This window comes from Pholcus phalangioides, unplaced genomic scaffold, assembly GCF_987345545.1.
Source record: "Pholcus phalangioides strain wild (caught in Gottingen) unplaced genomic scaffold, Ppha-v1.0 ptg000003l_1, whole genome shotgun sequence".
NCBI classification, from domain to species: Eukaryota; Metazoa; Arthropoda; class Arachnida; order Araneae; family Pholcidae; genus Pholcus; species Pholcus phalangioides.
The window spans coordinates 51,270,459-51,296,049 of NW_028301596.1; the positions used below are offsets into that span (position 1 = coordinate 51,270,459).

General features: G+C 36.7%; 1 protein-coding gene across 6 annotated transcripts in view; it reads left to right on the forward strand.

Annotated features, from left to right (window-relative positions):
* Hpf1 (Histone PARylation factor 1) overlaps window positions 1-16,893 on the forward strand; it is a 34,869-nt gene extending 17,976 nt beyond the window's left edge. For all 6 annotated transcript variants that reach the window (XM_089250062.1, XM_089250067.1, XM_089250053.1 and 3 more), the window contains 3 exons: window positions 9,373-9,471; window positions 13,799-14,040; window positions 16,260-16,893. In XM_089250062.1, the coding sequence (XP_089106188.1) occupies window positions 9,373-9,471; window positions 13,799-14,040; window positions 16,260-16,576 (658 nt within the window). In that variant the 3' untranslated portion in view covers window positions 16,577-16,893. The remainder of the gene's footprint in view (window positions 1-9,372; window positions 9,472-13,798; window positions 14,041-16,259) is intronic.
* The last annotated feature ends 8,698 nt before the right edge of the window (window positions 16,894-25,591 follow it).

Genomic DNA, 25,591 nt, shown 5'->3' on the forward strand with positions numbered 1-25,591 from the left:
CAAAGCTCTACAACTTGTTAAAAAATTTATTGTCTTCGGACAATCCAGCGGAGAAAGAATTCGCCATTTTAAAGAATGTTTTGAAGAACCATTTGAATCCTAAAGCATTGATTATACCGAGTAGGCACATGTTTATAAACAGAAAGCAGAACGAAGGCGAAAGCATCAGTTCGTATATAGCCGAATTACGACATCTCGCAATCGCGTGCGATTATAAACAAGAGATGTTGAACACCATGCTTCGGGATGTTTTCGTTAGTGGGCTCCGAGATAGAGCGATCCTCGATCGTTTATTTGAGGAAGACGACATCGAGCTAGACAAAACAATAAAGATCGCGCTGGCGATGGAGAAAGCTGTTCAGGGGGCGAATGAGATTATCGGGAAGCCGGCAGAATTGAAGGTAGTGAAAGCGGGGAAGAGGAAAACGAAACTGCCCACGCAAAACAGAAACTACTCTGCCGCCGCTGTCAAATATCCGCCGTGTATACGATGCACAGGGACAAATCACGATAAAGACTCCTGCAGATTTATTGCTAGCAAATGTCGCTTCTGTAAAAAAAATCGGGCATATAGAAAAAGCCTGCTACGCGGCAAAGAAGACTCAATCGACACCTAACAAACAGAAACAGATTTCAGTTGAGGAAAACGAAAATGACGTTTCCATGTTTGGGTTAGAGAGGGTTTTGAGTGAAGAGCCGAAAAAGCCTCCGATGATGGTTACTGTCAACATAGACAATAAACCAGTGAGTATGGAAGTTGATACGGGTGGAACAGTATCAGTAATGAGCTTACAGAGATTCAGAAAAATCTCGAAGAAAAAAGCTCAACCTACGAATTTAGTATTCCGGACATACAATGGAGAAAAAATTGTCCCAGCGGGATATGTCACTGTGAAAGTGGAGTACGGAAAACAAAAGTTACACTTGAACTTATATTTGGTGAGGGAAAATTTAGACACGATTTTTGGCCGTGAATGACTATACAAAATCAATCTAGACTGGAACTCTCTTAAGGCTGTGAGGACCGCTAATGACATGGATCTCAAAAAATTGTTGGATGATTATAAAGAAATTTTCGACAACAAATTGGGTGAGATAAATAACCATGAAGTGGAACTAAAGCTAAAACCAAATGTTACCCCAGAGTTTCGTAGAGCGAGAACTGTGCCCTTCGCATTAAAAGACCGGGTTGAAAAAGAAATAGACCGGCTTGAAAGAGAAGGCATTATCGAGCGAGTTGAAACTTCAGATTGGGCTACACCAGTTGTTCCCGTGGTGAAACCAGACGGATCCATAAGGTTATGTGCAGATTATTCTGTCACATTAAATCCTAAGCTAGAGGTGCCTCAGCATCCCTTACCAGTGTTTGAAGAAATATTCTCATGTTTAAATGGGGGTAAACGATTTTCAAAATTGGATTTCAGTCATGCATATTTGCAAATGAAAGTGCACCCTGACAGTCAACGACTCCTAACCATAAACACTCATAAGGGGTTATACGCCTGTAAAAGATTGATGTATGGCCTAAATGCAGCTCCAGCAATATGGCAGAGGTACATTGATGGGCTATTCCAAGGAATAGATGGTGTAAAAGTTTTTATGGATGACGCCAGAGTGACCGGAACAAATGACGAGTCGCATCTCAGGGCTTTGGAAAAATTTTTCAAAAAATGTCAGGAGCATGGGCTGAAGTTAAATTTGAAAAAGAGCACATTTTTTCAAAAAGAAATAAATTTCTTAGGTCACAAAATTGATGAAAATGGCCTAAGTGAAACAAATGAGAAAACTGAAGCAATTCTGAAACTTCCCGCACCGAAAAACGTTCAGGAAATAAAAAGTTTTCTGGGCATGGTAAATTTCTACGGGAAATTTTGTCCTAATCTGGCAACCATTGCCTATCCTCTCAATGAGCTGACAAAAAAGGACGTTCCGTGGCGTTGGTCTAAAAAGTGTGAGACTGCATTCAAGAAGATCAAAAAGGAAATTTGCTCAAAGCGAATCTTGATGCACTATGATCCTACACTACCTCTTACTCTTGCTTCGGATGCTTCTCCAGTGGGAATAGGAACAGTTCTATCACATGTCTTACCTGATGGAACAGAAAGACCAATTGCTTTCGCTTCTCGAACGCTGACAAAAACGGAACAGAGATACTCCCAGATTGACAAAGAAGCTTTGGCAATTATCTGGGCAGTAAAGAAATTTATGCTTTACTTGAAAGGCAGAAGATTTACTCTCATAACAGATCACAAGCCTTTGGTAGCGATATTCAGCTCGAAGAAAGGTCTACCAGTGTTGACGGGTACTCGACTTCTGCATTATGCCTTGATCTTACAAGCATATCAATTCGATATCATTTATCGTAACACACAGAACCATGGTAATGCAGATTGTCTTTCCCGATTACCTTTAAGGTCGGAAGACTTAGTTGTCAAGGATGACGTAGAACTCTTCCAGTTGAATCAAATCGAAACACTACCAGTGAAAGCTCAACATTTAGCAAAAGAGACACAAAATGATGAAGAATTGGGTCCATTGCTGAGGAAATTGAAATTCGGTGAACCTTTAGGAGGGAAGGAAGCCGAGTATACCTTGCAGGACGGATGTATAATGCATGGCCAAAGAGTTTTTATTCCGAAGAAATTTAGAAATCAAATTCTTGATGAACTCCATCAAGGCCATCTGGGCATTGTTAAAATGAAAGCAATTGCTCGATCCTACGTCTACTGGAGGGACATTGATAGCGACATAGAAAAAGCTGCTAAAAACTGTCCAGATTGCTCCAGATTCAAGTCCGATCCGGTGAAAGCAAGGGTACACCATTGGGAATACCCGAGTGCTCCGCGGGAGAGAATTCACGTAGATTTCGCAGGTCCCATATTCGAGCATATGTTTTTGATCGTTGTCGATGCTCATTCTAAATGGATGGAAGTATACCCGATGAAATCAACAAACACGTTCAAGACAGTTGAATGCCTACGGGACTGTTTCTCTCGATTTGGACTGCCTTTAGTGTTAGTGAGTGACAATGGTCCTCAGTTCACATCACACGAGTTTGAAATATTCATGAGGAATAATGGAATAAAGCACAAAACGTGTGCTCCCTTCAAACCATCAAGCAACGGGCAGGCAGAGCGATACGTTCGCACCTTAAAACAATCCCTTCGGGCGATGCAAAGATTTCCCGGAAACATCTATCAAAAAGTGAGCACGTTTCTGTTGAATTACAGAAAAGCGCCAAATGCGACTACCATGCAAAGCCCAGGAATGTTATTCCTAAAAAGAGAAATCCGAACTAGGATAGACCTAGTCTTGCCAAATATCAAGAACAGGGTTCAAGAAAGGATCAGAAATGGGGTCACAGACTTCTATGGCCGAACTTTCGAGCCAGGAGATCGTGTGGCTGTGCGAGATTACAGATCCGCCAATAACAAGTGGAAGTTCGGAACTGTTCTCAACAAAGACGGAGTTCTACACTACACTGTAGATGTAAATGGAACTCTCTTTCGACGTCACATCGACCAGATGAGAGCAGCTGGCAATCAAGTTCAGCCAACCTTGGTGGTACCCAGAGTTCCAGGCAAACTTTCATCAACTCCTGTCGCTGCTGACTCCGAAGTACAGATTGCTCCAGAAGAACAGACAACTCTGGCAGAGATCAGTAGCGATCTACCAACACCAGCTAAGGCACCAGCGACGTCCAGCAAGCCACCAGCGATGTCCAGTACTTCCGTTCCTTTGCGACGTTCTCAACGAACCAGGAAAGCTCCTGTCCGGTTGGATCTTTAAATTAGCGGGGAGGAATGTGGTGTCCTTATAAGAAATGACTAAAAGAACTAAACTGATAAGAACATACAACGCCACCTAGTGTTGTGTAAGGGGAACTAGGGAGTTCCACCTCGGACATCAAGTAGACAAGATGTCTAAATGTTCTGCTCTTTCCACTTTATAAATTCTTCCTATCTATATGTATGTAATCTATCTAAGTCTAACGTAATAATAAATACTCATCAAAATAAATACCCATGTGTTATCCACTCGGCTAACAAAGTGTTAAAGAAAACAACAGTTACTGGCAGAAAAGAAATTCAACTAGAGAAAGAACTGAGTGTGCCAGCATCTGTCATCGTGCTTGAAGATGGTCGAGGGGACGTATGGGTATCAAACATTTCATCACAGTCTCAACTCATACCCCAGGGAAGATCTTTAGTTGAACTCACAGAGCTGGACGACTGTCAATTGTGTTCTATATCTTGTGATACTGGATCAGAAGACGAAGAAAAGCATAAGAATAAAGTCGTAACAGACATGCAAGGAAAATTAGAGAAACTAGAGCAATTCGTGGATCCTCATCTTGATGACGGAGAACGAGAAAAAATTTTAGAAAAAGAGTTCATTGACATTTTTGATTTTGAAACCCAATCGGTGAAGATTTCCAAAAGTGTGAAACACAAGATAAACACTGGTAATGCTCTTCCCGTAAAACAGAAGCCTTACAGAGTTTCACTAGCAGAAAGACGTATAATACAAAACGAAGTCGATAAAATGCTAAAACTGGACATAATTGAACCATCTGAGAGTCCTTGGTCTTCCCCAGTAGTGTTAGTGAAGAAAAAAGATGGAACATGGCGCTTTTGCGTAGATTACCGTCGCCTGAATAAAATGACCAAAAAGGATGTATATCCTCTTCCGCGAATTGATGATGCATTAGACAGTTTCGCAGAGGCAGGAATCTATTCTTCTATGGACCTAAAATCTGGCTACTGGCAAATACAAGTAGACGAGCAAGATAAGGGAAAAACAGCATTTATTACTCCCGATGGTCTTTACCAGTTTAAAGTCGTGCCTTTTGGGCTCTGCAACGCACCCGCTACATTTGAGAGAATGATGGACAGTTTACTCAAAGGACTGAAATGGCATATTTGCTTGTTATCTGGATGACGTAATAGTTTATGGATCAACTTTTGAAGAACATCTTTCACGTTTGAGACTGGTAATGAAATGTATAAAAAGAGCTGGATTAACTTTAAACCATAAGAAATGCTGTTTCGGACAGAAGAAACTCAAGATTCTGGGTCACCTAGTGGATAAAGATGGAATTCATCCAGATCCAGCCAAGATAGAAGCCATCGAAAGATTTCCAATCCCGAAAAACATTTCCGACGTGAGGGGATTTTTAGGAATTTGTTCCTACTACAGACGCTTTATTAAGGATTTCTGTGTCATAGCTGCACCATTGCATTGGTTGTTGAAGAAAAATGCAAAATTCATTTGGAAAGAGGAGCAACAATCATCATTCGATCAATTGAAATCATGTCTCACGAAACACCCAGTCTTTGGCTACTACAAGCCCGAAGCAGAAACCCATATACATACGGACGCAAGTGGATATGGCGTATGCAGTTCTTGTCCAGATTCAAGATAGAAATGAAAAGCCGATCGCATACGCTTCTCGGTCACTTTCAACAGCAGAAAAGAATTATTCAACAACCGAGAAGGAATGCTTGGCCGTTGTATGGGCCATAAACAAGTTTCGGCCATACCTGTTCGGACGCCCTTTCACAGTCGTAACCGATCACCACTCTTTATGCTGGCTCGCCAATCTAAAGGATCCTTCTGGACGACTATCAAGATGGGCATTACGTCTGCAAGAGTATGATGTAACGGTTGTTTTCAAAAGTGGGAAGAAACACAGCGATGCTGACTCTCTTTCTAGGCACCCAGTACTTGAAGCTAAAGAAGAAGAAATAGCTGACGACATCCCATTTCTCAATGCCATTTTGAATTTTAAAAACAAACAATTAAAGGACTGTCAGTTACAAGTTATCCGAAAGAAGCTTGAAGAAATTGGTAGTTACCGAAATTTCCAGATACTAGATGGGATTTTGTATAAGAAGAACTACGATCCTTTGGGAAAACCATGGCTCTTGGTCATGCCAAAACATCTTCGAATGGAAGTGCTGAAAATCCTTCATGACGCACCCACAGCTGGCCATTTAGGTTTGGCAAAGACTTATGATAAAGTACGTAGAAAGTTCTACTGGCCTGGAATTTATAGAACTGTACGACGTTATGTGTCTCATTGCAAGGAATGTCAAAGAAGAAAATCACCATCACAACGACCTCCAGGATATCTTCAACCGATTAAACCTGCTGATGCCCCATTCCGAAAAATAGGGATAGATCTGCTCGGACGATTCCCGCTGACAACTCAAGGGAACCGATAGATAATTGTATGTACAGATTATCTCACCCGATTCACCATCACGAAAGCTCTGCCAAGCGGTGATGCAATGGAAATCGCAAAATTTCTAGTTGAAGATGTTATTCTAAAGCATGGATCACCAAGAGAAATAATTAGTGACAGGGGTCGATCATTTTTGTCCAATCTTGTAAGGGAAATAAATGAGTTGTGTAAGACTTCGCATCTACTAACTACGGCATATCATCCGCAAACCAATGGCCTAACAGAAAGGTTCAACAAGACTTTGGCAGATATGTTATCTATGTATGTCGACACAGAACAAAAAGATTGGGATTGCATACTACCATACGTCACATATGCTTATAACTCGGCAAAACAGGAAACGACAGGCTTTAGTCCATTCTTCCTCATTCATGGACGTGATGTAGAGACACCACTGGATGCCATACTACCGGATGATCCCGATCATACTCCCAGTGACTATGTGGCCAAATTAATAAAGAATGCAGAGGAAGCTCGAGAGCTCAGGCGAAAGATAAAAGCCGTTATGACGAAGCTCATCGCGATGTTCAATACAAAAAAGGTGATCTCGTGTGGATTTTTACGCCGGTCCGAAAACTCGGTTTATCAGAAAAGCTTCTTAGACGTTACTTTGGACCCTATCGTGTAGTGAAAAAACTATCACAAGTCACATATGAAGTAGAACCTTGTGAGGAAAAGTCGCGAAAGCGGCAACTGAAGGATATTGTTCATGTTTTACGGATGAAGCCGCATCATGACCCAAAAGAGCAACAAGAAGATCCACATCCAGAGAAGCAGAGCCGTACACAAGCGAATGCAAACCGACTTTCAGCAAGTATTCATAATCTTCCTGGACCTCTGACGAGGAGTCGTTCTAAGCAGTTACAGCGAGACGCTGAACATTTGAAGAGGGGAGATATGTGGCAAGACTCAATAATGATACTTGAATATCTGTCCTATTTTAACTCGACTGCAAGACTAGCCATTAACAAGATATATTTTATTCTTGTCTTTTTTTTATTATTGTTTATTTTTCATGGAATGTTCATATATGTTTTTGTGTTCTGGTTGGATTGTGACTGTGTTTGTAATTGCTCTGTAACGAATATCTAATAAAACTACGCGACAATATTAACAAATTATTGAACCCTGAACAGATCATATCTTCAATCTCTGGATACCCAAGCATGTAAAATGCAATTCAGGTCACACCTATTCTTAGTATGATTCCCTGAACACTAGTAGATAGCTTTATTACTGGTATATTTATTCAACAAGAAATAATTACTGTATTAATTGTGAGCCGCTGTGGTGGTCGAGTGGTTATAATGACGGACTCGCGATGCAAGGATCCGGGTTCGGATCCCACAGTGGTGGTCGGCTGAAGTTGGTTTTCTGTGGTTCCCAACTTCAAGGCGCGAATGCGAGCTGATCTCCCCGTTAAAAAGTCTCGCCACAGAGAGCAACAGGCCTACAACGTTACAAATATTCAATCATTACACTTCACTCACAATTTGAAGTATACATGGCAGCACTGAAATATCATACACAACACTAGCTACGTACTCAGACTGTTAGGTGCACTCACTTTGTTCCAGACTCTGCCACGAAGCTGGGCTGGAAGAGATCTCGGCAACGGGGTAAGTCTGGTGGCAGAAACCCTGGCGTTCATTCATTCATTCATTGTATTAATTGTGAACATCTGTACTTCAAAATGTGCAATAAATAACCGAAATAGTGAATATAGGTTCTAAATTTTAAATTATTTGATCATTTTAGTCGCACCACTGTCATTTTCTACACACGAGGACTAATTAAACAGGGACCTGCAATTTATTGCTGACTCCGAACGGCAGGCTTGTTTTTTAATACTCATCGAGAGGTTGGTGTGCTAACCCCTCGATGGAGGGACTCCGTGCGGCAGCAATTTTTTCTGCAGTCATGCCACCATTTCTGTTGTACCCCTGTGTCAGGAAAGTTTTCTGACAAGCTTTTTTTAAATCCACATGTTTTAACACACAATAGATGGCATCTTTGGTGGAAAAGTGGTTCCCCCAAAGCAGAATATACCATAAACTGTGCCATATATTCCAGCACAATCTCAAAGAGAATTTTAAGAAAAAAGTAAAAAACTCTTTTGTATAGAAAACAGTATGGGAATTTTCACTCCAGAACAGTTTTAGTCACCGGAGGACACATTGCAAAACATTCTACTTTGGAAGTTTCCACTATTAGTTATTGGGAAGTTCACTTTAATATATGAGTGTTTTGAACTACAAGCACATCCTCAGAATTAATTATGTTTGTCAACCGAAGTTTTGTTGTAATAGGATAATGTATATGTCAAATAGCTTAACCTCTTTACGATCATGGATGAAATAAATTCAATTTGGTTCTCTGTGTTTCCTTTTTTCTCTCCTCACTATAGCGGAGCTTATTGTAACTCTTTAAACTAAAGTATTTTTTTCCTCCCAGTTTTTTCTACACGCCAGTTAGTGATTTTTTCCTCCCACATATAATGTATCTTTCTACTATGTACATGTAAGAGAGCATGCAGAGCACGGGTGAAAAGAGAAATCTACTGTATACTTTTACTTATCTCATAAGTAATCATACCATTTTTTTATTTTCCATTTATTTTTTTCTTTCCCCCCTTCTTTTTTCTAACATGCAGTTAGGTTAGGACAAGGTTGCCAGATTTATTGGTGATTCATCAAATAGGGATCATCCAAATTTGTTGCCAAAAGCTTGTATGTGTGAAGGGATTAATTAACTGTTGTAACATTAAATTGGTGTTAAAATTTTTCCATTTTAAACCATTTTGAAAGAAGGAAATATTTTTTTTTTCAAATTATTTTATTAACCTTGTCACTTTTGGGAACCACTGGAATAGTTAATTGTTATTGGATCAAACAACAAGGACATAACTCGACTGGGGCACTTCTCCTGGGCCCAAGTCAAATGGGGCTCCCTTCAAATGTTCAAATTTGTTTTGTCTTTTGGAAATCTTAATAATTATCCTTTCAAGAGGGGGCCCCAAAGAAAGTCTGCCCCAGGGCTTCAAAAAGGCGCACTATGGCCCTGTAAAAAAAAAGCCTCTTGATTTGAAAACAATTTTCTATTTTCCTTACCAACTTTTGTTTCAGAGATGATCCATCTGAAATGCCGTTTGGTCTTGCTTCAAACAGTGCTGCAATTGGCCCGAAACTGAACCTAATTGGAGATAACATATTTGCTGCTATAAAGTAAGCTTCGGTTTTGTAGAGAGCTTGATTGTGTTTTTTTTATGTAATTATGTGAATGCTAAATCATGATTTGGATATATTACTGCAGTTCCCAAGTGGGGATTCCTGTACCCCAAGGGGTCCACAGCATGCTTACTCGGGGTCTATGGCAGAGTTGTAAAATTACAAAATAAATTAATGCTAAATTAAAAAATATTTTTTTTAATTATAAATTACTTAAAAAGAAAAAGTTTCAAATAAATTTACATGAAAAAGCACAGCTGCAATGTTGGTAGACTGCAGCAGTAATATTATCATTTGACAAAAATTGTTCTTGTGGTGACTGCTCTTGATATGGGTATTTAGTTCTTTTACAGTCCAGTAGTTTGCATTACTATTGCATCACATTTACTAGCACTGGATAAAATGTCCTTCACTGTTCAAGAACATTCCCGCTGATACATGGCTGTAGTTTTTGCTGCCATAAATAGGAATCCATGACAGAACACCAATATTTCCAGGGTCAGTGGCCGACACTGAGATTCCCTGTGGGAGGGGAGGAAGAGTTCATGACCTAAAGTATTTGGGAACCGAATGCTTTAATTGCAGAGTTTGAAAAACTTTTGAAATTTATTGTAAAAGTAATTCATTATAAGGGGGATTCACTGTAATAAAGAATAGTGTTTTTCAAAAAACCATCAAGAAAAACCTTATAAACAGGAAAACGCTTTAAACGGGAAATCTTAATGAGAATTATAGTTACAGGAGGAACCATGAAAATAAGTCCTACTAAGCGAGAAAACGTTCTAAGTGGGAACGTTATAAGCGGGATCAACTGTGTTATGCGATTTTTTAAACAGTTATCATTGTGCGTTTTTTTCAACAACCTAGAAAATCAGGGAAATTAAAAATGGTCAGAGAATAAAATAATTAAAAATTTATATTAAAATATTTAAAATTATTTGACAGTCTGGGGAAAATTTTGTGAAGGGAAAAAGCAAATTTAAAAAACACATTTGGAAGGTCAAGATTTTAGCCCCCTGTTTACATGAGAATTCAAAAAAAGCCAGTAGCTTACCAAAAATAGGGAGAAATCACTAATACCAGTTTACACGACACGACAGTTTTTCTCCATTCTCTGTGCAAAGGATTACGAGATAAATCTGCCAAAAAAGGGGCAACTTTTTCTCCTTTTTTTTCCTTACCGGGGGAAAGTTGTCAAGCGGGCGCAATTTGAAAAAAAGAACTCATGCACCTAAATCTTGTCTGTGTAAATGGGGTTTTTGAATTACATTTCTTTCTTCAAAAGTTTGATGATTAACTGCTTGAAAATTTTCCTTAAACACTCTGTTGCGCTTCATGAGTGTTTGATATACTATATTTATGTGACAACAGGATTCTCTAGATAGTTGATCAGGAGTGGTGCGGAGGGCAGAGCTAAGATTTTGTATGAGTTCTCAAGTTAAAGCTTCGTGTATGCTCCTTATATTGGCATTACAATGTTAAAAACAGGGTTGGGTTTTTGACATGGCAAGTGTCAAAAACATGTTTAAACTGTCAAAAACTATCGAAAACCGTTAAAAACCGAAATGAATGCCTTTTGATAATGTTTTGAACACAATAGGTATATAACATGATGAAAAACTTACTTTTTTGTATATTACAATGTTTTATTTTTAAACATTAATTTATTATAATTAAAACAATGTGTGTTAATTATAATTAGCAATTTTGAATTTTTCAACATAAAAGTCTAGAACATATAAAATATAGTTTTTGGTTCATTTTACCCTTGCCACCCGTGTTCAATTTGCTAAGTGGAATAGAGCTGCCTATTCAAAATATGTATGATAGGGACATCACAGAGTTAGGTTTTAGACTTCAGAAACTATAAATCAGTATTAAAACAGTAGAAAACATTAACAATGTTGTCAAATTGTTTTTTTAACCTGATAAGATATACTAAATAAAAAACATTTACTGTTATGTAGATTAAATGGTTTTACATTCGGAATTATAATTACAGAGAATCTATTTTGATATTTTAAATTTTCTGATCTGCCCAAAATTTTATTCCATGTAAAATTTCTCACACAAAATCTGTTAATACACTAATTAAACTTATTTATTTTCATCTAAAAATTTCTTTGAGCTCGGGATGTATATATTCACAGAGTTTTAAAGAGTATTTTCAACCAAAGAAGAACCGACAGGACTTGATGTACCCAAAGCATTTGTTTTGCTCATGTAAAATTAAATACAGCTTTAATTGGAAAACCATTGCATTATAAATGCTAGTAAATATACCATATCATAGTGCAGAAGCAAGAATAACTAAGTTTGACTAAGGATAAGTTACGGGAGTTTATTAAGCTTCGTGTACAAGCTAGTATTGTCAAATTAAATTATATTTTAGTTCTACAATTTAGTATTTTGATCGCTAGATATATTTCAATGTTATGCACAATAAGAGTGTCTCGGTGATTATCTAAATAATTTAATAATAACAGAAATCACCATTACATATATGATGTAATAAACCTTTTTTTAAACACTTATCTATTGTAAAAAGAGTACAGCAGATGGTTTATATTAATCTTAATACAAATGTGAAAGTATGTCTGTTCTTTATACAAATCTACAGTTTTAGGCCGATCGTCGCCAGATTTTGCATATATATATACCAAACAGGACCAGGATTGAACCGTAGGCTACTTTAAAAGTTCGTCAGAGCAGGGCAAATACCCGAAATGGGTGAAAAACTGTCGGGCAACAATAGTTTTGGGGCCTCAACAATTACTTTCGGAACGTTTACTTTGGTCACTGTGGTTTCCAACAATGCGTTTCAGACGTGCATATATGCCTTTACAATGGTTTGTCACACCTTTAGTTCTGTTATTATAGCAGTTTATTCCTTTATAACGGTTTGTAAGTTTTCCAAACCTCCCAGTAATTGAAGAAAACCCAGGAAGAGCGCCAGGTATTACTGCTAGCCTATATACAGGGTATCCTGTAAGTGCTAATGCGGCCTTTATCTCATCAACAGCCCATCTTAGAGGTATAGTTTCAATTTAAAAGATGCTTAAAAGGCATTTGAATAATATTCGCTGCACAAGCTGGACGTATGACGTCACTAACAACAGAGGACAACTACTACTACGACAAAATTGGGGATAAAAATGTTTAACGCCAGCTGATGAACTCAATGCTTGCCTCAAATCATCAACGCTCTGGCACGAAGTTAAAAAAAAATTATCATTATCCACCAACATACGAGTTCAACTGAAAAATGACTCAGCACTGCACTATAATTTTCACATCAGTTGATCAAACTTGGCAATGGAAGAATTCCCGTAGACCCAAGCACTGGACTGATTACGTTCCCAAATGGATTTTGCCAGTTGTTAAATTCAGTTCAAAAAATATTGTGTATCCACAAGCGATTGCCTCAAGTTTTTAATTAAAATATTTAAAAATAAAAGTAATTTTTTCTTACTTGATGCAGAATTTTTTTGATTAAGAAATAATAAGCTATACGTATATAAATTTTTTACGGGACGGGCAACGTCGCCGTGTATCAGCTAGTGTACATATATATATATATAAGCAGTTCAAGAAATTTTGGATGGTCAAGAATCATCTTGAATCAGAGAATGTCAAATAATTCCATAGTTTTCTCTTCAGTGTTTATGCTATGCTTTATTCAAATTGTATATTTTATAAGAAAAAAACCATATATTTTTTGTCCAAAATAATTCTGTAGAGAGTAGAAAATTATTTTACAATCATATTAAATATTTATTCTTCGTATAACATAGTCACTTTAAACATTACATGCAATTAATGTGTGTATTTCCAATGGGAATTTTTTATATTGAAAAGCAATATTTGAGGTTTTTGACAAAGGTTTTTCACGTGACAGTTTAAACCGCGGTTCAAACCGTCAAAAACTGCCAGGTGTCAAAAACTTGCCAACCCTGGTTAAAAACTATATGGCTGACTCTCAAAAAAAGCTAGAGACCTGCCAACCTTTCCTTCTCTCTTAGAAGGTATAAGGGAGTGCATGTGAATTACACTTATTTCCTCTCGCTGCACATTAGCATTTATGAGAATACTAAAGAAAAAATACATTATGCAGCTTAAAAATAGGTGCATTTCAGATTTGAGAGGGGGACATTAGATTAAATTAAATCTGGTTACTCTACAAAAATTTGTTTTGTCAAATGACAATATTTTCCATTCCCAAATATTATAAAAGGAATATTTGTATTTTTTTAACAAGATACTGCCACTAGCAGAACATTAATTGCCTATATTAATGCATTCAACCTTTTTTTCCCCTTTGCAGTTCCGAAATGACATCATCATTGGCAAAATGTAATTCAGCAGCTACCAAGAAAAAAATTGTTAAAATTCAAAACGATCTCAAGAAATTCGCTCGTGAGAAAAGCTATTCATTAGAAATGTCAACGGAAAAAACCAGACAAAGAAACAAGAAAATTAATGTCAAGACTTTCCACGAGTTTGGTATAGTCGTTCCGTATGATAAGGCTCGTGAAGTGGGATACAGAAGTCTTTCTGTTACAAATGGTATTATAATAGTTTTCCTATGTTAATGAGTTTTCTTCATTTTAATTATGTTATTTCATTGCTTTTGGTGATCACAGACAGACATGGACTTATAACCTACAAAATTAATTTTTGGAATTGTTTACAACTTGAGTCGAACAATTACTGAACAGCGATAAGGGTGATTATAACTAAAGTTCCCGTACTCTGAGTAGTTTTTTCCAAAAACTGCTTATCTGAATACAGCCAAATTTTTAGGATATCTTAATGAGATCATGGGGGAGAAAGATTTGAGAAATTAAAAAAATAGTTTGATTTTTGACCACCAGGTAAAAAAGTGGTGATTTTTCATTGAATTTTCCAGTAGTGTCAATATACTGAAACTACTCAGATCTACGTAGCGCCCATTCTGATTGATGTCTTTTATTGAAACTTGATATGTATGTTATATGGACCATGGGGAAAGTGCAATAAAAAGTTCCACTTTTTCGAAAATTAGTGGTTGAAAATTGAACTACTTTTTTTATTAAATCTCTTCCCCATGATTAAATTAAGGTACCCTAGAATTTGGCTGTATTCAGATAATCAGTTTTTGAGAAAAACTACTCAGAGTACACTGGAACTTTAATTATAATCATCCTGTACTTTAATATTATTATGCATTTTGATGTGTATCTATGAATAGCACATGCTCACTTGAATCTTGTATGTCAAGCCCTTTTTTTTTATGTGGTACTCTTTGTTAAGTGATGTTCATTTCTCCTTAACTCTGGGGTTCTTAATCTTTTTGAGCTGTGACCAGAAATAAACGATATGATCAACTTTACGATCCATGGGCCAATTTTCAATGTAAAGATTATTAAATATTTCTTATCAACAAAATGTTTGGTTTATCAAGGCAAATTGCTTGACCACTTCATTGAACAGCTCTTTGTCATATGAGTAATTTCGATTTGAATGGGTCTTGGCAGCGCTGGTTAGTGATAAATTAAGCTGTTAAATTGAAAAAAATTGGTATCAGCAAAGGCCAGAAGTCTTCAAATTTTTTCCAGTCGCAAGCACTGCCTGTACCCATCATCAAAAGAAGAGCATCCTCGTGGCAAGTTTAACATACGAATGCATGAAATAGTCAAAATCCTTGAATGCAATTCATGCAATGTGTTTGATTGGAACGTTGATCAAGTGCTAGCAAGCACAAAATTAGACATGAGCATCAAGCTACCGAGCAATGGGTTGAAGATGTTAGGTTCGTTTTCTTTCATGCAAATTAAATGAACTCAACCATAACCGGATCGATCACGATGCGATTGCACATGTTTGTAATGTGTGTATATATATGAACTGTTGGGATCCTGTATTGTTCTTGTTTTTAGTGTCATGTTTGCGTGGTTTCATCAGTTGTTAGTATTCGTATGTTAGACGTAATATGGACTTTAATTTTCAATGATTTCCAGTGGAGATTAATATTAACCGGATTAAATAAATCCGGTAATTTGCGATTATTATTTTCGTATTCTTTCCGTCTGTACTCACGCATAACCACACTTTGCCAACAGAAGACACCTGGCCAAGGCCATAGCGGGGGGGGGGGGGGTTGAATTCTGGTCCCCCTCCTGAAATGTGAGAAAATGACAGAAAAACGGGAAAAGATGGCCAAATCTATTGTTCTATCACTTTGGTCCCCTCCCCCGAACGAAATTTCTGGGTATGACTGAATATCCATTAGAGTGCACAACCTCATCTCCGCCCTGAGGTAATGTGGCTGGAGTGGTACGACAACAAATGAGATTAAACATGCTCAAAGAGAGTAACTCTGAACATGTTTTATTTTCAATGTTCACTTTGATTGGTCACTACCTATGGTCTCCACATGTGTAGGTGCCATTACTTACATACCATAAGTGGGAGGTTGATTGACGCTTTAGCCCAGAGTCTGCAAATGGACCGAAAATATATCGGATATCTGCTGTTTTCAGTTAACAATATGGAAGACAGGTGGCAACACAACCAGCATACAAAACTTGTATAATTATGAAATAAATATGTCGGGACTATGCGAAACATTGCGCTTGATTCATTACTTTTCTTATTACCCATCAATTTTCAGTCAAAATCATAATATCTCTTATCAATTCCAAGAGAGATCATAATTTTATGGAGAGATAATCCATAGACTTCTGTCAAATGTGTGCATGCAAAAGTGTACTGATCATTTCATTTTTCCCCCATTATCTTTTCAGCAAAACTCAAGCAAATTCTTACAAAGATTTCAAACAGTCCAACGGAAGAGCATAAAGTCAGATTGAGAAGTTCCTTAGATGAAATCATCACTAATATTCAATTTGCCAATGACGAATGTGATTATGGTGCAGGTCTCGAACTTGGTATAGATCTTTTTTGTTTTGGAGATCCTTACTTTCACAACGATATATTACAACTTTTGAAACTTGCGTATGATTTATTGGGTCGTTCAGACTATGGCAGAATAATCGAAGCTCACTTGGGCTGTAGGGAGAAAACTGACAAAGTCAGCATTAAAGATTTGATCAAGACATGATATAGATTAATCTTTTGTTTATGATTGTATGTTTATAAATGTCACAAAATATCAATTTTTTTGAAATGTTTTGTGTACGAAATGTTTTTTACTGTTTCATGACATTTTTACTATTGGGTTAGTTTTTATTTGATTTGTAAATTTTTTAAGATGTTTCCGGTTTATCAAAGATATGGATTTTTATGTGCCTGCATTTTAAATCTTGCATTCGTGAATTCAGTTGCATGAATCCTGAAAAGCAATAAAATTTCAATTATAAAAATTAATGTATCTATGTTTTTCTCTTATAAATAAAATTTTCTAATTTTTTTCTCACAGATTTTTATAATTGTGATTTGTTTCATGCATATATTATTGTCTGTATGCATATAATGAGTACAATAACAATCCATGGTGTGATATATAAAATAATGGTAGAGAAAGTTTAATACACTCTCTGCAAACGAGAAAAGTGCTGCAGTTATTCAAGTTCTAATTGTGCTTTGCTGTTTTATTATATTGTTGGGTGAATACTACAGGGTTCGTACGGGTCAGGGGAAAAAAATTTTTTACTAAAAAAAGTCAGGGAAAATGGTCCATTTTTGCTTTAAAACCTGGAAATTTCAGACAACGACCTGGAAAATCGTCACGATTGGGAAAAAAGATTGATCAAAAATAATAATGAGGGAAAAAAAATCCGTCGGGATGAAAAAGGGAATTCCGATAACATCGTAAATATTGATAATCCATAAAATATTGCGATATAGCGCAAAAAACGTTAAATACTGCCAAGGAGGAACGAGGATTTCGTAAGTCCGCTTGGAAAAGCGTATTGCTACGACTTTATCGTAACTTTTCTAGTGCTTCCCCAGAAACATCATAACTACGCATCGTAGAAAGCCATGGGTACAAAGCTCAGTTGCGATAATTTCGTAAGTTGACTTCAGTTAGGAACGACGGATGACGCACGGGTATGTTTTGATTTTCCACGTGGGTATTTTTATTTGAAAACAATGTGTTGTAAGAAAACTTGTCTGAGCGGATCGTCAGTAGGCTGATTGGATCGAAGCAGTCAAAAATGACCCATGGTGGCAGCTTTGCGGTAAAACTCGCAACATGGGCAGATAAGTTATCCAGAACTATGCCAAGCACGTGAAATCAGAGTTCAGTGAACAACCCCCGATTGCGTAGCTTCTCCGTTCTAGCGCTTACGCGAGTACAAGCCAACTGTAAAGAATTTTGATGCAGTGAAACCAACTACATCTTTAACTAATTATGTCACAAAGGAAACAACTGTAAAGGCTTAAATCTTGTGGGCATTGAAATTGCCGAAAAGGGAAATCTCTCATTTCTTAATTGTGTTCTATTTTTCTTCTCCATCAGGTGTATTTGAAAAGCATAAATGCGTGTAAAAAAATCTACGATTATGATGTCATTATGATATTGTAATTAAAATTATTGATTTTATAATTAATATAAATAATTTTATAATATAATTAATTTTTTCTAAATTTTTATTAATTTATATCAATTTTTTGATTTTAAAAAAAACATGGAATTTTTTGAAAATTTGATTGGAAAACCTGGAAAAGTCAGGGAAATTTTTTTACGAAAATGAGTATGAACCCTGAACTAGGTAATGCGAAAATGGGGATTTTAGGTAAGTACAGGTTGATATCCAAAAATCGGAGCATCAGTAATTTGGTAGAAATGAATTACCTTTTGTATTGTATCAGTAATTTGGTTCCTTCAGATTTCTGGCATGGAATTCAGACTGCATTTTAAAATTTACTGTGTGAAAAAGATGCCCATAGTAATCAAACATCCTGTAGAACAGTTTTATTTAGTTGGTGAACATTAAAACTTCATTTATTTTTCACTTAGTTTAAATTTGTTTTTTTCCTCAGAGGACTAATTAATCATTTTCTGTTAAATATATACAGCATATATATCCATCCAAAATTCAACAGCCCGAAGGTTGCTAGATTTTTTTCAATGTCAACCTATGGAAAAAGGAAGCGATCTTCATGGCATGCTATTCAGTTTATTTCAAATTAATCAATAGTTAATTGCAAGTCCAGATAAGAGTTATTTTGATTTGTTTCAATATTAGAAAATGCTAAAAATACATTTTGCTTAGCATTCTAAGTACAGTGATACTTTGCTAACGAATGCCTTGGCTTGCGAATTTTTCAGCTGACAAAGATTTCCAATTTTTCTGCCTTGGTTAATGAATACAAATTCAGCCAACAGACATTTTGTGAAGAAGTTAAGAATTGGAATAAATGACAGAAAACGAACAGGAAAAACAACATTGGAATAAATGGAGTTCCAGTGATGCCTTAGAACTTTTTGTAGAACCCTAGAATTTTTTGACTCGCGGAGCCCTTTTCCGTATATAAATTTCTATGGCGGAGCCCTGTTTGACTCGAGGAGCCCTTTTTTGTACATAGTTTTTATGGCAGAACCTTGTAGGCCTCTCTTATTTACTTATCTATCAAATTTACTGATTCGTTTTATTTTCCTCGAGTCGCCACAGGGCCTCTGGGAGTTGCACACGGAGCACCGGTTGAGAACCGCTGCCTTAGAATATCATAGAAATTGTGAATGCAATAAAGCAAGAAATAGGGTTACAAGAAAAAAACAAAAATAGAGCACTTGCATAGAGTACCCACAAGAAATGAAAATAAAAGCAAACCCTATAATAAGATTTGCAAGTGAACACTCAACAAAAACTGGATACAAAAAGCAGTATCTCAAGAATTGACAGCTTTATACAATAAACCCAAACTTCGCATCCAACAGAATATATATAAATGAACATCTTTCACAGGAGAGCAAACGCTTGTTTTTCCTGGCAGAGAGTTTAGAAAGAGCTTTGACTTCAAGTATGCGTGGGGAAAAGATGGGAAAATTTTCCTCCGGAGACTTGACTCTAGAATTATAATGGATGAGGAAGACCTCAAAATGAGTTCTGATGAAAATGATAGGCTTGTCCCAACAACAACATACTCTGGAGGAAATGTGATGTAAATAATTTTATTAACTATTCCTTAAAAAGTAATAAACATTAATATGCTCATCTTGAATATACAAAGTTTAAAATCCAATTGATATTTTCTGGTATTCTTGAAGGTTGTTACCTCAACATAGATATTATATGCCTGACAGAAGTATGGTTAAAGGAAGATAATTAACTGTCATAATTTAATAATTTATGCTCATTTGAAAGATTACACTAGTCTGCATTTTTAAACTTTTCGTCAGATTTCTTAAAAGTCAGTGTTCCTGAATCAATTTTTGATGCAGATTCCAGAAATGACTTCCATTTTTGTCTATCACGTCAGGTTTTTACATAAAATAAGAAGTCATGTTTTCAATATTTTAACTAATGTAATCAAAAATGAATCGCCATTTCATACAAAGTATTTGGTTACACACTTTAAAAATACTGTAAAGAACTGTCCTAATAATTTCATGACTATTCTTTAATAAAACGTAAAGCAAACAGTGTTCCACTTAACAAACTTTCTCCTTTTTGACTTTCTTGCTCTTGCAGATCCTCCATCAATTCTGTCCATGGGCGGAGATACAGCCAACCCCCCAGCATCAAAAAGGGAGTGGACAGATCTAATGTATATGTTGTGTATGAATTGGCATCATCATCATTGTGCCCCCCCCCCCAGACTTCAGAGTCTATCTCCACCTATGATTCTGTCCCTCTTCAACATCCAACAATAAGCAAGATTTTTTGGGGGTCTACGAGCGGTTCGTGCAGGATATATTCAGTCCCAGGAACAAACATTTCTCCGCTCTGGCCCACTATCCAATGCTTTTGCTTTGCCCGACTGTTCCATTCACATAGAAAGCAAGGCATTTTTGTGTACCCAGCTTGTTGTTCTAATAGTATTCCTATAAGTTTGAAGTTACCACAGATGAGCCATTTATGTAATGCATACTGAATATTTCTTAACAGTTCCTTCATGTTCTCGAATGTCTCTTTCATTTGAAATAAATGGGCCACAGGAATGGATCCATATACATTCCCATTAGGCAGTAACACGCCTTTGAGACTACTCTCGAAGGAGTCATGTTCAATGCCATAGAAGTGCATCAACTTGTTTATGTTATTACAGTAAACCAATGAATCTTCTTTGAGAATAAAGGAAGTAGTTCTTTTTCTTTGTGTGTGTGTACCAAGGAAAATGTGTTCCTGGTGCCCAATGGCGTCGGAGCCGAGGGTGCTGTGGGTGCTCGAGCACCCACGGAAGTTTGTAAAACAGGTCCGAGCACCCACAGAATTGATTCAGAAATCGAAATTTCCTGCATGGAACTCAAGACGAGCACCCACAGGTTCGAAGCACTTCCGACGCCCCTGCTGGTGCCAGAAAATTCTTGCTTTTAAGCCGGGAGCCAAGTAGTTCTGCAGATTTCTTAGGCACGTACTAGATCATTAAGTTCAGTCTGGGAGAACCATTGTGAATTAAAGTCATCTTCAGGCTCATAGACATCATCACTATCATTTTCTGAGATTGCAGCATGTTCACATTCAACATCGTCTGTCACGTTTTGTAAAGCAGCTGGAGGAACAGGGACAGGCACTTCTTGTCCATTTGGAACTGGCCTAATGGCTGAAGGAATGCTTGGATACACAATTTTGTTCTTATTTTTTGCATTGCACTCCTGTACATTAATTAAGCAGAAGTAACAGTCATTAAGGTGGTCTTTAGGCTCCCTCCACACCATAGGAATTGCAAACGGCATGCACGTTTTCTTTCCTTTTGTCTATAACCTTAAGCCTTTCAACACAATAGCGGCAAGCTTTGTTTGACGCCCATGCCTTATCCTGATCACCTAGTTTTATTTAAAAAAAAGCATAGTAAGCTCAGGGCCGTCTTAAGAACATCATGGGCCCCCTGGCCAAGTGATTTTTCTGAGGCCCCACCTTAGAAATTCTCGAAAAATTTAACTAATCTTTCTGAGGCCCCTCTTCTTGTGAGGCCCCCGGGCCAAAGCCTCCTAGAAGTACAAGCCGTAATGTATCACTCCGCCAAGGTTGTGACGTCACAATCCGGGTCCTTAGCATGGCTATTTTGGGTTTTTAACGAAGCACGCCACGTGCATTTATCGTCATATTTAATTTAAATTCTTCAAGTTTTCAATATTTATTTTACTATTTACTTTTTGTTATTGCTTTTTTATTTGTTGTAACACATTAGCGGGAGAAATTTCATTTAAATAATTGTAAAAAAGAGCCGAGAACTTCGATAATCATCTGACGACGGGCAAAAAAAAAAGGTATGTAGCTATTTGTACATAATTCAGTCAATACATCTGAAATATTTATTTCTTCTGACTTTATTTTGCGTAATTAATTTGAAAGTAGATATGTTCGCTGCTGTTTAGTGTCGAAATTTTATTTCCTCCTGCATTGGTCCCGATAGGTCACTGAAATAAGGCCGCTGTGGTGGTCGAGTGGTTATAGTGCTGGACTCGTGATGCGAGGATCCGGGTTCGAACCCCACAGTGGTGGTCGGCTGAAGTTGGTTTTCTGTGGTTCCCAACTTCAAGGCGCAAATGCGAGCCGATCTCCCCGTTAAAAAGTCTCGCCACAGAGAGCAACAGTCCTACAACGGTAAATCATTCAACCATAACACTTCCCTCATAGTAAAACTGGGGACAGATGACAGCACTACACATAACCAGCATTACACAGAAACAAAAAACTTTACGTCAGGTTGCACTACACGTACATTCCCGCATGTACAGATTCGTTGGGGGTTCCGCGGGGGGGGGGGTGCATATGTGGTGTAGCAGTAGTAGGTAGGGCCTCCAAAAAATAGCTCGGGGATCCACGATGTTCTTAAGTCAGCCACCTCGTTGGGCAATTTGCCTGTTGTATTTGTATTGAGAGCAGTTTTTATCCACTTGTTTAATCATGGGAGCACATTTTTCAGATCTAATTAAAAATACAAATATTAAATGTGCTGAGTGACGCGAAATTTAATGAAGGGATAGGCTACTTTTAAAATAAATAAAATAGTTTGCAAATTGTTCTTTTTAAACCACTAAATTTAAATGTGAGTCATTTCCCTGTGTAAGCATTCTTGCACTATTCAGAATATTTTATAATTCAATAATTTTGTTGCCTATATGCTGGATATTATAAATACTACACCTATAACATTTTACATTTTCATGTAGGTGTCTCGGTGCTCCTGTGTTTGCAGTGGTAGGTCAAACTGCAAGGGGAAGCGAAAGACTGAATGGAGCCCTTGTCGTACTGAGGAAGGAACGACAAAGTTACCAATTAAAAGAAAGTCACCAGAGGAAAGGAATAATGAAATCTGTCTCGTGTCACTGTCTGGCTCAACGGTCATCTTGTAACTGAGTCTTACGAATGGTTCCTAGGAAAAAAACTCTGCGTACTGCACAGAAAATAAGTGAATTTATCCTTTCTGCATGAATAGTTGGAACTGAGTTTTATGAAAGCTGCTCGCTAATCTCCAGAAATGATATTATGGGCATCAATATTTTATTTCACCAATCCAACTTCATATCGCTTTGTGAGGAACTCAAATAAACTGATACTACCTCATGCATATTATGTACTTCAAATATTGCTGAAAAAGCAGGTGTCCTAGCATATGGTACAGAATGAGAACGTGTAACATCTAACAGGAAAAGTGCTGAAGTTGTGAACTTCTTGAAATCGAGAAATTAGTTGGTTTGATAATGGCCAAAGTTTACGTAATTATTTTAAGCTTGGAGCATTTTATAAGAAAGCTTCAATTAAAGGTTTGACATTAATACAATATATTCAAAGGTAAAATATTCAAGGTAAGGCTCTGTCACGACTGTATCAAAATAATATCTAATGTATTTCTGAATAATTACATAAAAACTAAAAATAACTTTAACGCCAATCTTCAATCAAGAGGTTTCATACCTTTTAACATGGTGAAAACTATGCTCTAATATAAATATAATTTAAAATACTATTACCATCGATTTATTCCAAACTTTTTACACATGTTCTTGATTGTATGTGCTATCCTATGCCGGTATAAAATTTTACATATCTTAGATACTTAATTTTTTGTAAATTTTCAAAAAAAAAAATTGCATTAAAACAGCTTGCATGCATGATAAATTACCATGACATCAAAGTAATTGAATAAAAATAAAGGAAACTGTTCAATTCATGAAATGAAGCAAAAGGTTGATATTTCATGAATTGAACAGTTTCCTTTATTTTTATTCAATTACATTGATGTAATGGTATTTTATCATGCACGCAAGCTGTTTTAATGCATTTTTTTTCTGAAAATTTACAAAACATTAAGTATCTAAGATATGTAAAACTTTATACCAGCATAAGATAGCGCATACAATCTAGTTCATGTCAGTCATCATACAATCTAATCATGATGTTGTTAAGTCAGCCACCTCGTTGGGCAATTTGCCTGTTGTGGCGTTGTATTTGTATAACGCGTGTAAAAAATTTAGAATAAAAATCGACGATTAATAGAAATATCATTAAAAATACTATTTAGAGTAGTTTTTCGGCATGTTAAGAGATAACCTCTTAAAAGAACTCTTCAGTTAAAAGAAACTTGTTTTATAGAAGCAATCTTAATTGCATTGAATAGTTTTTTTTAAATTTGGAGTATTTTCAAAAAAGTAATAAAAGTGTGCGTGTTCATTTTGATTAGACGTATGAAAAAATGTTTGCATTTTTCAGGAGATATTAACTTTCAAAATTAAAGACAAAAAAAAAAAAAATTGATCCCATATTAACATTTCATTTTCAGAATTTTAGTTAAAAATAAATATTTCCAAGTGTTCATAATTAACCATTTAAAATTAAAAACTAAAATTTTATAAATGAAATGAGTGCAACAAGAGTAAGTATAATCTGAAATCCGATCTCAGAATTTTGAAATGTTGCGTTTTCGAAGTTCCCCTCATAGATTAATAAATTTGAACATTTACAAAAATTTTATAATGTTTATAGCAGCAACTAGTTTCCCTTTGAATTAGAATTGATATGAATGTAGTTCAGTGCATAAAAATATTTTAGTGACATTGTTGTTCTATTTATTTTTGTACATTGTATTAAAAATAACAGGATACACACAGGCAAATTCTAATAAGCCATATTATATTTTAAAAAAATGAAAGTTGCTGAACAGTCGGATATATTGCCCGATTTTTCAAAAATATTTGCTTGGCAACAAAAAAATCCAGAAATACGTGTTGGTGTAACGTATCGTATAATCGATCCCGGGCGGGCCCCCAGAATTTATGCAACGTCTAGTTGTCGTTACCTCCCGGTTCTTTAATATTTTTCCCCCAGTAAACATTGAGTGGATGACAACAATGGAATAGACAAAGTTTAGATAGAACTATAACATTTATTCAATTATATTGTTAAACCATTAATCAGCGTAATCACAATTATCACAGGCCTTTTATATGTTAAACTATTAATTAACGTTTTATCACAGTTAGGCTCCTCTCTCATTGTCACAATGAAACAGAAATATGAATCGATCTCACCGCCGTGTCCAGGTTTTCACGTGTTATCACATCGTCCGGTAGATACTCCCAGGTGTCTGCCACACAGCCAAAGACTCGTCGGCACCAGCTTCAGACGATTTTGGTGTAAATACACACGTTGAGATGAAAGCTCAGCCACTGCACATGGAACTGGAGATGAAAGTCCACGGATGGCCGGTCTAGCCACTAACCGATCACTGGATCACGACGACGTTGAAACCTTACGTGCGATGAGACAGGATAAGTGCCAAGGCACACTTCTACTATTGTAACTTCATTGTATTTATGAGACGATCTAGCTCACACCATGACAGGGCGTGACGCCTTACTGATTAAATCGTTGAGTCGGTCGTAAGCAGGGAAGTCGAGAGTCAGCACATCTCTAGCTGGCTTTTATATAGCAGCATTCCCACAATGCCTCACTGAAGAACCAATCACAACATTGAAGGTGCGGTATTAGCTTGTATCTCATTT